General features: G+C 43.8%; 1 protein-coding gene across 6 annotated transcripts in view; it reads left to right on the top strand.

The window, feature by feature from the left end:
* LOC146682222 (diacylglycerol kinase zeta-like) overlaps window positions 1-13,060 on the top strand; it is a 99,637-nt gene that overhangs the window by 37,842 nt on the left and 48,735 nt on the right. For 4 of the 6 annotated variants that reach the window (XM_085449282.1, XM_085449281.1, XM_085449278.1 and 1 more), the window contains exons 3-10: window positions 7,457-7,559; window positions 7,979-8,074; window positions 10,822-10,899; window positions 11,375-11,437; window positions 12,200-12,256; window positions 12,397-12,465; window positions 12,594-12,665; window positions 12,745-12,861. In XM_085449282.1, coding sequence (XP_085305408.1) covers window positions 7,457-7,559; window positions 7,979-8,074; window positions 10,822-10,899; window positions 11,375-11,437; window positions 12,200-12,256; window positions 12,397-12,465; window positions 12,594-12,665; window positions 12,745-12,861 — 655 coding nt within the window. The remainder of the gene's footprint in view (window positions 1-7,456; window positions 7,560-7,978; window positions 8,075-10,821; window positions 10,900-11,374; window positions 11,438-12,199; window positions 12,257-12,396; window positions 12,466-12,593; window positions 12,666-12,744; window positions 12,862-13,060) is intronic. The other 2 variants (XM_085449280.1, XM_085449279.1) reach the window with 1 other exon arrangement.

Genomic DNA, 13,060 nt, shown 5'->3' with positions numbered 1-13,060 from the left:
GTTCGTTCCACTTCCCACTTGTGCACCACTTTGTGTTGGTCTTTCACGTGGAATTCCAATAACATTGATTCATGTTTGTGGCTGTAACGTGACAAAATGTGGGAAAGTTCAGGGGGGCCGAATACTTTTCAAAGCCACTGTAGATCATTTTTCTGCTTAATGCGAGACAGTGTTTCTTTGAAGATAGCTGAGCAGACCCATCAGCTTAAAGACACCTCATAATGCAACAGAGAGAGCTATGACCTTTAGCTCTACACCAGGGGTGTCAAACTCAAATACACAGTGGGCCAAAATTCAAAACTGGAACAAAGTCGCGAGCTAACATTAATATTTATTGAAAAAAATCTTCCTCCAGATATAACAAGGAACCTTTTCTTACAGACTCAAATAAGTTTTGCTGAAAAACTGAATATGGAATAAGCAACGCTTAAAACTGAACGATATATAACTTATATAACTTATATAAACATATATAACTTAATATTGCACACATGCAAAATTGAAATTCCAATTAAATAACATATCACTGGAATGCATTTCTTAAATAAAAATTGTATTTGCAGCCTTCTGATTTAAATTTTAGCAGTAAACTTTTTCCCCAGGCTAATAATAAATGTAAAAATAAAATAACAATGATAAACCACTTAACTAATAAAAATATCATTAAACGTGAAACCATTCAAGCCCATGTCTGGGAGTAGCAAGACAAATTGCACAAGGAAAATGGTAATTATAGCTCAGTTTGCTACACACTGATCTACTCTGATGCGTCCAAGCCAGATACCTGGCATCTCTTCTTGGATGCTAGTTCCTCAATGTCTGGGCTCAGGCTCTGAGCTGAGGAAATCCTCAGGATCGAGTGAAGGTGTTCATCGGTCAGACGTCTCCTGTGAGATGTTTTGGCCATCTTCATTGAGGAGAATAGTTGCTCACATAGGTAAGTGCTGCCGAACATGGAGAGCATCTGAGCAGCGTGGGTGCGGAGCCCAGGCATTGTGTCAGGGATGAAATGTGGAAATTGTGAAGCGCCCACAGCATCATACTTTGATTTCAGCGTGTCACTACACTGGAGTTCAATCACTCCATTTGGAGGTTTGTTGGAGCTTTTGCCACGTCAACTGCAAAAGGATTACTGAGCAGTTCAAATCGACATTTCTGGGCGTCAAAGTCGGCAAACCGCCGGGTAAACTCAGTACTGAGTACACAGAGTTTTTCAGCAAACTGTACGCATGGGAACACAGCAGTAGAGATTTGCATGTTCATCGTTTGGCAGCAGGGAAAATGGCCCAGGTTTCCTTGTAGCATCTGATTCTGCCACAGGCACAATTTCGTTTTAAAAGCTCTCACTGCAGCGTACATATCTGTGATGATACGCCCCCGTCCCTGAAGCTGCAGGTTCAGCGCATCGAGATGGCTCGTGATATCACACATAAAGGCCAGTTCACACAGAAACTCTTGCTCCCTGAGCTCAGCTGTGTCTTGCCCTTTGCTTTCCAGAAACTGAAATATTTCCTCGCTTAGCTCGAAACATCTGTTCAGTACTTTCCCTCGGCTTAACCACCTCACCTCCGTGTGATACGGCACGTCTCCGTATTCCGAACCACACTCCTCAAGTAGAGCTGGGCGATATAACGATATGTATCGCGATATAACTTTTTCTCGATAGAAAAATTAAACTATCGCGATAGACCTCGCCGCTCTTGTCCTCTTAAAAAACAAACAAACAGCCAATCCAAATTAAGTAGCGCAGAGCCGAACCAATCACAGCCGCAGCGTCACGTCACGTGACTTGTTACGTACAGCACAAGTGCCAAGCCGCACGTGTGTATTTGTTTGGGAAGCAGCCAGCGCGTAATGGAGGAAATGAGTGTGCCGACTAGAAAAATCAACCGAGCGTGACCGAAGAGAAAACAGATGATGGTTCCAACGCCGGAGAGATTGTCGAACGGAAGAGCCATAGAAGTTCCGCAGTGTGAAGGTATTTCTGCTATTTCAAGTCTGACAAAAAACAGAGTAGCGTGCACTGGAAATACAATAAACTGGTGCATGCGCTACGTCCACACGTACCCGGGTATTTTTGAAAACGCAGATTTTTCTATGCTTTTGCACCTTTCATCCACACGTAAACGGCGTTTTTGGTCACTGAAAACGAAGATTTTTGAAAACTCCGTTTTTGCATTTACGTGTGGACTAGAAAAACGGAGAAAACGCAGCGTCAAAGGTGTGCGCCATGTTATTGTTTCGGTGAAATGAATTTCTACAATACTGTTAATTCTACTCTCTGCAGTGTTTAAATGCTTACATATACACACAGTTACTGTCCCTCCACACATACGACTCGGTTCTGCTTCTATGCCCCAGCTTTGTTTACTTTTTCCCACCGAGGCTTCTAGACTTCTGATTGGCCAATATTTCTGCACGGTTAGGAATCTAGCGCCACCTGCTGCTTTGGCATGTTCATAGCAGCGTTTTCCTTCATTTCTGCCTTTATGTGTGGACGGGATTATTTTTTAAAACGAAAACGGAAAATCTCCGTTTTCAAAAATACCCGTGTACGTGTGGACGTAGCCTCAGTCTCTGACTGGAAGCGCTAATTCGTCATTCGGCTTTTGTCAGACTAAAGTAACTGTTAAAACTGTTTGAAAAGCTCAGCTATACAACAAGGAGAGATTGAGAATTTCCTTTTAGTTCTCAGTTTATTTGATATTGACAAAAGTTAGTCAGTTTTGTCTGTTCTTCTGTAAAACAAACTAAGATTTATTTTTAGAATTAATATTTTGTTTCTAAGTGGAATTGACAGTTTAGTCTGTTTCGTTTGTTCTATTTTGAAACTTAAACGCTTTAGCGGCTGCCTTTTGTGTAGTTTGCAATATTTGCCTTTATTTATCTGAAAAAGTCTCATGTTCCTTAAGTACATCTACCCTGTTGAACTTATTATGGGAAATAAATATTTAAATAAAAACAAGCTGCTGATTATTTCACATTTTACTTGTGAGCAACGGCACATTTAAATCTTACAAATATAGTTATTTGGCTTATATCGTGATAGATATCGTTATCGCCTGAAATGAAAAAAACATATCGTGATATGAAAAAATCTTACATCGCCCAGCTCTATCCTCAAGAAAAGATTTGAATTGGCGGTGATTCAGGCCTTTGGCTCTTATAAAGTTAACTACTCGTGTTACTGCGGTCATAACATGTTCCATCTTTAGGGCTTTGCCACAAAGTGATTCTTGATGTATGATGCAGTGATAAACAGTCAGCTCACCTGCACAGTTCTCCGCTCGCATCTTCTCCCGTACCCTGCCCACCAGTCCGCTCCTTTGACCACACATCGCTGGTGCACCATCTGTCGTTAACCCCACAAGTTTTTCCCATGGCAACTTCATTTAAGTTAGACATTTGGAAACCTCTTCAAATATTTCCTTCCCTGTGGTTGTTCCATGCATTGATTTTAATCCTAAAAGTTCTTCCGTAACACAGAGAGTTGAGTCCACACCACAGATGAAGACTGAAAGCTGGGCAGTATCAGAGGCGTCGCTGCTCTCATCCACAGCGAGGGAGAATGCAACGAAACTGTTTCCCTTCTCCATCAGCTGGTTATTTAGATTGTTGGCAAGTTCACGTGTGATCAGCTACTGTTTCTGCTCAGGCTAACATTTAAAAATGCTTGCTTTTTCTCTGGGCACACAACGTCGCAAACTTTCATCATACAACTTTTCACAAACTCTCCCTCACTGAAGGGCCGGGCTGATTTTGCAATCTCTGCTGCCACAACAAAACTAGCCTTTACAGCAGCCTCACTTTGTGATATGGCTTTTTTGAACATAGTCTGTTGAGAAACAAAACTTCTTTTCATCTCTTCTGCTTTCCGGCGCCTTTGAGTCATGTCCAGGTCCTTGTACTTCTCTTGGTGTTTCGTTTCATAGTGTCGTCTAATGTTGTACTCCTTGGTTAAAGCCACATGAGCTCCACATACAAGACAAACAGGTCTGTCTTTTACATAGGTAAACAGATATTCTGTCTCCCACCTGTCCAGAGAGCTCCTGTTTTCGTTCTTTCTTTTCGCCATTTTGGGAGAGGTAGCGCGGCAGTATTCGCGCGGTTGCTATGACTACAGTCAACAGAGGAGAGGGCGTTAATGGGTCCTGTCCTGACTGACGCGCCAAAACGCCAACAGAGCATTCTGGGAGTTGTAGTATTAGCAGTACATGCGCTGTATAAGACCGGCGGGCCAGCTCTAATAGTAATTTGGTATGGCCTTGCGGGCCAAATATAATTAGGCTGCGGGCCAAAATTGGCCCGCGGGCCAGAGTTTGACACCTATGCTCTACACTAATGAATATTTGAATGTCAGTGATCACATGACACTGGCGTTACCGTTGCAGGATCTGAGGGCTGATCTATGCTGCTGTGTTTTTCACTGGCAACTCAAATCAAACTTTGAGCTCCTTGGTGAGATGAAGACTGGAGGTTAGAGCAGCTGACTAGCAAAGCGCGAGTAGCTGGTTCGAGACCCTGAACAATGCTGGCGTTTCCTTTCTGAGATACCCGACAGAAATAAGAATGAGAAACCACTTGACTTCACTATAGTTACAAATACCTGCTTCAGTCTTCTTGTGGCAGCTGTGGGAACAACATCTGCACAGTTATCACACACACAGGCTAATTCTCTCAAACCCTCACAGTAAAGTTTGTGTTCCCTGAAACAAACTGCAGCTTCTTCACTAACCGTCGCGCCTTCTGCTTCACGTACAAATATAATCTAAGAAAAAGAGCTTTCTTTCAGGCTGCCGTGCTTCATAAAGCACTAAATAAAACTGAGCTGCATATTGAATATTAAAGAAGTCTGTGGAAATGTTGAAATGACACCATAACATAGAGCTGTGGGAATGTTTGTATCACACACAGCAGCGTGTTCAGAGCCCTGCAGTCAAAAAAGATGCAAATTAGGGAAAATGTCTGATGGTTTTAGCAGAAGTAACGTCCATTTCTACCAACCGACCCTTCATGATGATCCGTCACTACATGTCAGACGTGGTCAAACAGTTGGGACGTCACAGCAGTATGTTTGTGTGTCTGTGGCATGTTCAGGATGTGTGCAGTGAGCTGCAGGCACCAATCAGATCTTAGAAATGCTAAGTATTGGCGTGGAGGGCACCCTGTTTGGATGGGTGTTGGTGATCAATGATGCTTTAATACAACCTCTTTTTATTAGCCTGTGATAAATGTCTAAAACGGTGCATCGTATTTTAATACTCAGTCTGTCAGAAAAATGACAAATGCTACACAATTTTGTGGCAAAACACAGATGTGAGTGTGATATGAAGTAAGGAAGGGTTAAGCTAACAGGCAGTGCACCATTATGCCTGTTAGGGGGGGGCAGGATTTTGCTTCAGTCCATTAAAACAAGTTTTGAAATCCCTGCTAGTTATTTTGCTCTGTGGCTGCTTTTTACATTTTTCTGACGATTATGAGCAACGACTGTTTTCTACTAAGCCGCCTGTTATCTCAGTGTTCATCGTGATTAACAGGCAGTCAGCAGCCTGGCTGGGCAGCTGAAGCTTCTGCTACGTGTAGTTGTTGGTTAGACTCCAGTTATGCTCTGATGTGTGGTGCTGTACATCTGCCCAAACTGGGACGCTTACGTGACTTCTTGTTACCAGTAATACATAACATGCAGTCACCAGCACAGCCGTAACTGCCCACACACTTGCTGTACGTGCGCTGTGTTACACCCACGCACCACCGTGTCAGCCAGAATCACAGCAGTATGAAATATGCAGAGCAGCTTCTGACTCACACGTAGCTCGTGCTTTATGCAAATAAATAATAAACATTTCTTTTCCAAATGTGAATGACTTTGAATAGTCAGTGTCTTCATATTTATTGAAAATGAAAAGGGAAAAATGAGAAAGGCCCAAACTCCCCACGCTGCTGTGCAACCTTCATCGACCTTCTTTGTGTTAGTGTGTCTGGTGTTTTCCACAAACAGATTGGTACCCTGAAACAAACACAGTTAATGGTAAAAGGTATCAAAAACATGACTGAATCGTGAGCAGGGCTGTCTGGAGATAGGTTGGGCTCCGTCTGTACATGACATCATTTATGACCATTTGAAAACGCGTCCCGTCAGAGACTTTGAGACTGTGAATGCGGAGTCTGAAGACTGTGTTGCTTTGAGGCCATTTGGCAGAAATTCCCTGTAATTCCCACAATAATAAGTCACATTTTCTGAATCCTAACAAAAATACCTACGTTTCGATGTATGATTTGTGTAGGGTAGGGTGAAAATTGAGCGAGGAAGAAGAATTTGGTCAGACGTGAAGAACAGATTCAGAAAACTAGAGTGGTGCGCTGTAGCTGAGCTGCATAGCAACCATAGCGACGCATGTATTTTCTGAAAAATCTTCACGGTGTCACTGAAAACTTCAACAGGGATTTTACGAAAACGGTAAGAGACACGAAACAGCTGAATTATTTGGTAGTAGCCCAATAATTTGAGTGCATTTTAAAGTTGGAGTGGTGTTTGTACGTGAAAGTGTGAGGAAGGAGTTGAGCTTGAAAAGAAGCAAGTTTGAGTGCAATTTGGGATGTTTGCCATTCATTTCAATAGGAGAAAAAACTCATAAAAAGCTTAATAATTTAAAATGTGTAAAAGTAATAAATACCAACAGATATAGCCTTCATAAGCAGAAATAGCAGAATATTTTAAAATTGAACCATGAAAGTAGCACAGAAACTGTGGAAGTGGTTTAACAGCAGAAAACAGGAGTGACTTGAAGATTAGGAACTCAAGAGATGTCCAGAGATGTATTCTAAGACACTTCTTCAGCTGAGAGTCAGAGAGGAGAAACACAGTTTTACTTGCAGCAAGAGCAGCCACAGAGCGCTCGCACGGAGTGAGGGCTCCGGGACTCTGCCCTGGTCTTTATACATCAGCAGGTGTTTGTTCCTTACATTGGTGTGTGTGTGTGTGTGTGTGTGTGTGTGTGTGTGGGGTCAATGTGACCCCATAAAGACTCCCCTAAACCTGCTGGTCTGGACGTCCAGCAGTTCATCTAAACAAAAGGCACTTAGACTAAAACAGACATAGTTACGTTTATCCTGCCACAAAACAATAAGAGAAGCTCCGACCTCTCCCACGCCCCCAGGGTGTGCATGCCAGAGCGCTCTGGAATGCACACAACAGCCTAAGTCATCAAAAGGTCAACATGCAGTATTCTACCACATGCAAACTTATATCACTAAAAGCTTATACTGACTGCTAAGTACAATTTTCCATTGACAATAGTGTAAATGCCTCAGCATTCACACGACTGCTTGCACATGTGTGTGTGCGTGTGTGCATAGACCTCCACATATGTTCCTGTCACCTTTTGTTACCTTGACGACTTTGCGTTTTCTCTGTTTTCTCGGACGCTGACAGTTTTCCTGGTCTTTGTGTTTCCAGAAAAGCCATAGCCAAGTCCGGTCTGCACCATCTCCCCTGTCAGCCCAGCACATCCTCTGTGACCGACCCAGAAGCAAACATCTCCAGCACTGTGGACTGGACTGTGAGTGTGACGGAGACGTACAGGGCCGGCTCTTTATGCCATGTCAGACTGCTCAGCAGAACTGCTGGATTATCAGGAGAGGGAAAGCTACGGCTTTCATAGGCTTAGGAATCAATCATGCATTTCAGTGGGTCTTCAGTCCATCTTGTGTCTGCCAATGAGAAGCACATTAGACTGAATCATACTGTATGAAATATTAACATTTGGGTATGGGTTTTTTTTCTTGCTAGCTGATCGTGGTTCACTCACAGGATTTTTCACAGTGATTTGAAATGTCTTCTGTCAAACACTGTGCACATTTCATCAGTGAGCTGATACTTCAGATCTTTCATTGACGGTCCGTAGGAACCGCAGCTCTTCTTTCAGCTTCTGTCCTTTTCTTAGCTCTTCTTTGTCTCTCTCCATGTTTGTCTCTGTAGGAGGTAGCTGTGTATGGAGATCATATCTGGTTTGAAACAAACGTGTCTGGAGACTACTGCTATGTGGGAGAACAGCACTGTATTGCCAGATTACTGGTTAGTATCTGCCTGTGTGTTTCCAGCCCGGCCGAGTTCTGTGCAGCCGCCTGCACTCACACTGCGCTTTGTTCTGTTTGGGGTAGAGTGTGATTTATACATGGCTCCAGGTTTTCTTTACTGTGTTACACTGAATGTTTATACAGTCGCATGCTTCCACGTGCACCTGCTCAATGTCTGCTGCTTTCTACAAGTCCTTGCATTAACATCAACAACTAAGCAACCGACTTACGGAGAACACGCATAACAATCTGGAGGAGATCAGTGTGAAAGCATCTCCTTGCACAGTGTGTACTGGCTGCTCAGCAAACATACTGTTAAGTTTTCTTGGCAACAGCTTTAAACAAATGACAAGTTACTGGAAGCAACAAGAAGCAGAATTTAGACTGGTCAACCCCTCCAGCTTCTGTGGACGCAGTGAAACAGCTATGAGCACCACCAGCTAGCACCACCAGTTAGCAGGTGTGCATCACACTCCCAGTCCCAATTAGGGATGGGTATCGTTTAGGTTTTATCCGATACCGGTGCCAAATCGGTACTTTTGAAACGGTGACGGTGCTTAAACGGTGCTCGAACCGGTGCTTAAAGAATGGAGAACACAAACCTCTCATGTTTTTATTTTTAGCAGTCTCTTTTTTTCTGCAAAATGATAACCACCGTCCAGCCCCACACACCGGGCGATCCGCGCTAACTCACTAATGGAGATTTACCACACCCGCAGTAGATGCGCTCGGTGTGAGGTCTCGCAGCAAGCTATCAAATACGGCGCATTTCTCGGCTTTTAAAACAACGCTATGCGTCGCCAGGTGTTTCGTCAGATTCGAGGTCTTACCTCTTTTGCAGAGTATCAGCTTAAAGCACTTGTTGCTGCTGAGTTTGCACCTTTTGTTGTGAAGTACAGCCAGACTTTGACCGCTTCGCCTTGGGCGTTTTTAATCTGTAGCTCTGCTCTAAAAGAACCTGGGCCCGCCTACTATCCTTGGAAAGGTAAAATGATTGGCTGGAATCCAAAGTGTATCACAGCTCAGGTTACTACCGTTCATGCCATAATGGCACCGGATATCGGTACCCATCCCTAGTCCTAATGGGACACCCTGAATGAGCAATGAGCTGCACTCGGTGTCTTTATAAAGTGCTGCTGGTAAGAAGAGACGTTACAATCTTCACATGTGAGACTTGCACAGTAAGAGCTCCAACATTTTATCACGGTTTAGTCAACATTCCCAAAAAGCCTTTGACAGAATTCCCATTTATTTCAGGGTTTAACTTTCTATAGAGTGAGATTGTTATGTTGCCTGTAGTTTAATGACTTCATCTGAAGTTTTTCAGTTGTTTTTCTTGATTGGCGAGCGATATCTAGGGTGTTTGGGCTCGAACACGTGCATCCAAGTTCTGAGATGGAGATGTGAAGGACATTTGCATTAGTGACAACAAGATCCTCCTTCAGACTAGAACAACCTAGCACACCTAGCCTATCCAAGCATGCCAGCTTTTGTCTCCAGGAGAAACCGTCCACATTGTCTGCTTGGCTCGTTCTGCTCTGGATCAGTGGAGTTCTTGTGTTTCTCTGCATGTTCAGTCTTGTAATGGTAGTTTAAACACAGCAGCGTGCTCTCCACAAACTAAGCACACAGCTCCACCTCTGACACTACCACATAAACACTTAAGTGCAGCTCTTATTAAAAACTTTACATTCTGCATCAGTCTCTCTTTTTAATGTGAGCCGTTAGCGTTCAGGGATAGCAAACCAATATCTCCCACAGGCTGTTCCACCACATTTACAGTACATCTGTAAACTCATGCACTCATTCATGTTTGGTGGCTGGAGAAACCTGCATGACGTATACTTGTTTCTGTCTGTATCCTAATTCCCGTCGACCTCACTCATAAAAATGTTGACTAATCAGATGCAAATGACCTTTGACCTTTTCAGTTGGTGATGGGAGAGCATTTTCACTACTGTGTTTTAAAAAAATCAGTGCAGTGCTGCTTTTGTAAACATCTGTAAATATGTGAAAAGTCCAAAGGTTTGTAAAAAGATGCAGCCGAGTCAGTGCCACAGGCTGTGGGGGAGAGCTGTGCTGGTTACAGGCTGCCTTCAGTGTCCGATCACAAGGAAATAACAGGGTTCTGTTGAAAATAGCCGTTCTGTGTTTGAACCATGAACTCGTCCCAGGTTCTCCTGTATTCTGTCTTATCATTCAGTGACATAGCGACAAGTAAATCAATAGATAATATAGTTCTTGTAATGTGTGCATATGCGTGAGACCTGCCCACCTCCTGAGCCACTGGACTGAAAAGTTATTATTTCCATTTGCCGGCTGTATGAGGCCTGAACCCCTGAGTGCTTTGATTCATCTGGGATAGTAAACACGGATCGCTGTGTTTCTATAATAATAACATGCACACTGAAGCTGCTCTCCTGCAGCACCGTGTCAGCTCATATCACTGTCAGACACATGCTGGCTGTATCACACGCACAAAGCCGTCATATTTTTAGATACTGTCAAGTCATATCATTGCTATGTTGTGTATCTGTGGTGGTTTCACTCACGTGGTGCAGGACTGTCTCCCAGTGGTCATAGATGGAATTAAGGCTTCATAGTGACTGCTGTTCTTTGAGGCTCATAAAGCAAATGAACGACTACAACACAAGAACCCTGTTTTTTTTCTCCTGTTCATGTGATTTAATTGTTAATCAATGTTTCTATTCAGAGCTGATCACCTTTTCCCTTTTTTCTTTGTAGCAAAAGTCTGTCAGTCGAAGGAAGTGTGCTGCCTGTAAGATCGTCGCTCACACCGTCTGCATAGAACAACTGGAGAAGGTATAACGCTGCCTGTGAGGATACATGAAGACACAGAGGTGTATATTAGTCCTTATGACTACCAGTAAGGTGAGTCTCTGTCCCAGAGACTCTGTGCCTTTATTATCGCAGAGAAGTGTGAAGCAAACTGAACGCTCCCTAGAGCAGGGGTGTGCAGCTCCAGTCCTGCAGTTTTTAGATGCATCCCTACTCCAACACAGCTGAATCCGATGGTTGGATTCCCTCTTCAGCAGCCATCACGTTTGGCCTGATAACAAACCATTCATTAGATTCAGGTGTGTCGGAACAAGGATGCATCTAAAAGCTGCAGGAGCGCAGCTCTCCAGGACTGGAGTTGGACACACCTGGAAGTCTAACATGGATCCAGTGTTGATTGCAGCTGGTGATGATTCTGTATGTCAGTGCAGTCGAATTCATCATTTGTAAGCAGAGGACAACAGGTTGTGTTTGACTGAGCGTCCTGTCTGATCTGCAGTTTCCCGGCTCTAAAGCTATTCTTATGGATGCCACGCTACCCGTCAGTGACCCCAGCTTTAGAGTGAGATACACAGAACTCGTCCTTGTCTTCTTTCTCTGTCCTCTGTCCTCCTCTCTGATCCTCGGCCTGATGCACAGGTTGATCGTGGGTGCTCTGAACCTTACATCAGTCTATTATAATGAATCACTGCACAGCAGCATGGGATGAGGGGTGGCATATGCCACTCAAAAATAATTATTGTTGATGGAGATGTCATTTCCACTGGGAACAGGTGTAGGTATTTAGACACTGAGTGAATCAACGTGGAAGCTAATCCAGGGCAGACACGTCCTCTGAAAATTCTTCTTCTGTCAGGGTCCTTTTTTCTGAAATCCTTCAAATTTGGTCCTCTCGTTTTTCTTGTGGTGTGACAATCTGATAATCTTGACGGTTTGGGTGCTTTGATCTGAAAACACAAGGAGGTCATTGATCTGAAGCTGCTTTCTGAAAGTGTTCTGGTGTAGGAAACTATCAAAAAGGGCCACGATTGGTTGCAGACACAATGCCAGGATGGAGGTAGCGCTACACAGTGCTAACTAAAGATGTGTGTCGTCACACCTGTGTGACGTAATTCTTGCTTGGGGGGTCCCGTCTGCTTGTTCCTTTCTGTCAGCGAGTCCTGTTGAGGAAGTCATGACCCTTAACTGTAAGACACATGACACCTAATTGGCCTGGTCCCACAGGCGTGTCAGTGCTGCTTACCCAGGAAGTGTGCCAGTCAGAGGCCCAGTGTTCAGCTGTGCCGTTAGACCCCGGTAACCCTCTTCTTCTTCTCTGCTCCAGATTAATTTCAGGTGTAAACCATCATTCAGAGAATCAGGATCCAGAAATATTCGAGAGGTGAGTTCTGGTTTCTTTCTTTCTCTGGGGTTCAAACCTGCTGCTGCAGCTGGATCATCGTACAGTCACAGCTATAATCACTCATGTTCGTTGAATTCTGAGTGTTGTAAATTTCTGCTGTGTTTTTTGTGTGTGCTCAGCCCATTGTGGTTCGCCATCACTGGGTGCATCGGAGACGACAAGAAGGCAAATGCAGACAGTGTGGGAAGGTGTGGAAATGATTGTCTTACTGACGAGCAGTAGCGCTGTTGTCCTAAACATCTGCTTTGCATCTTTAACTGAACAGGAGTGGAAACAAGTTTAATTGTTATAGCAGTTTCTCCTTCTGTGCTTTCAGGGCTTCCAGCAGAAGTTTGCGTTCCACAGTAAAGAGATTGTTGCCATCAGCTGCTCGTGGTGCAAACAGGCTGTGGGTACCAAACTGATGCCGTTCATGTCTCCAGAGCTCAATAAATGCACATATTATAACCATGCATCTCTTCCATTAGTACCACAACAAGGTTTCTTGCTTCATGCTGCAGCAAATTGAGGAAGCTTGTCCAATGGGTGCTCATGCTGCCCTCATAGTTCCACCAACATGGATAATTCGGGTCAAACGCCATCAGGTAACGCTGTTCTTAGTGCTTCCATCCTGCTTCAATTATGAGGTCATTTTGTTGTCTGCTGTCATTCAGGCAGCCATCAGTCAGATCAGTGGTTTCATGTTACTGCAGGTCCTTTAAGTGGTGTGTGGATAGAATAAAAGGAACTGTGGGGAGTAGTGATGGCAGTACAAATGATGAAATGATGTGAAATCAGCTGCTT

Source organism: Copadichromis virginalis, linkage group LG23 (assembly GCF_057382275.1).
Source record: "Copadichromis virginalis isolate Kocher_CV1m ecotype Utaka linkage group LG23, C_Virginalis_male_GT1.1, whole genome shotgun sequence".
Classification (NCBI taxonomy): Eukaryota; Metazoa; Chordata; class Actinopteri; order Cichliformes; family Cichlidae; genus Copadichromis; species Copadichromis virginalis.
Note: the sequence above shows the minus strand (reverse complement) of the source record. Positions and strands in the feature narration are given on the sequence as shown.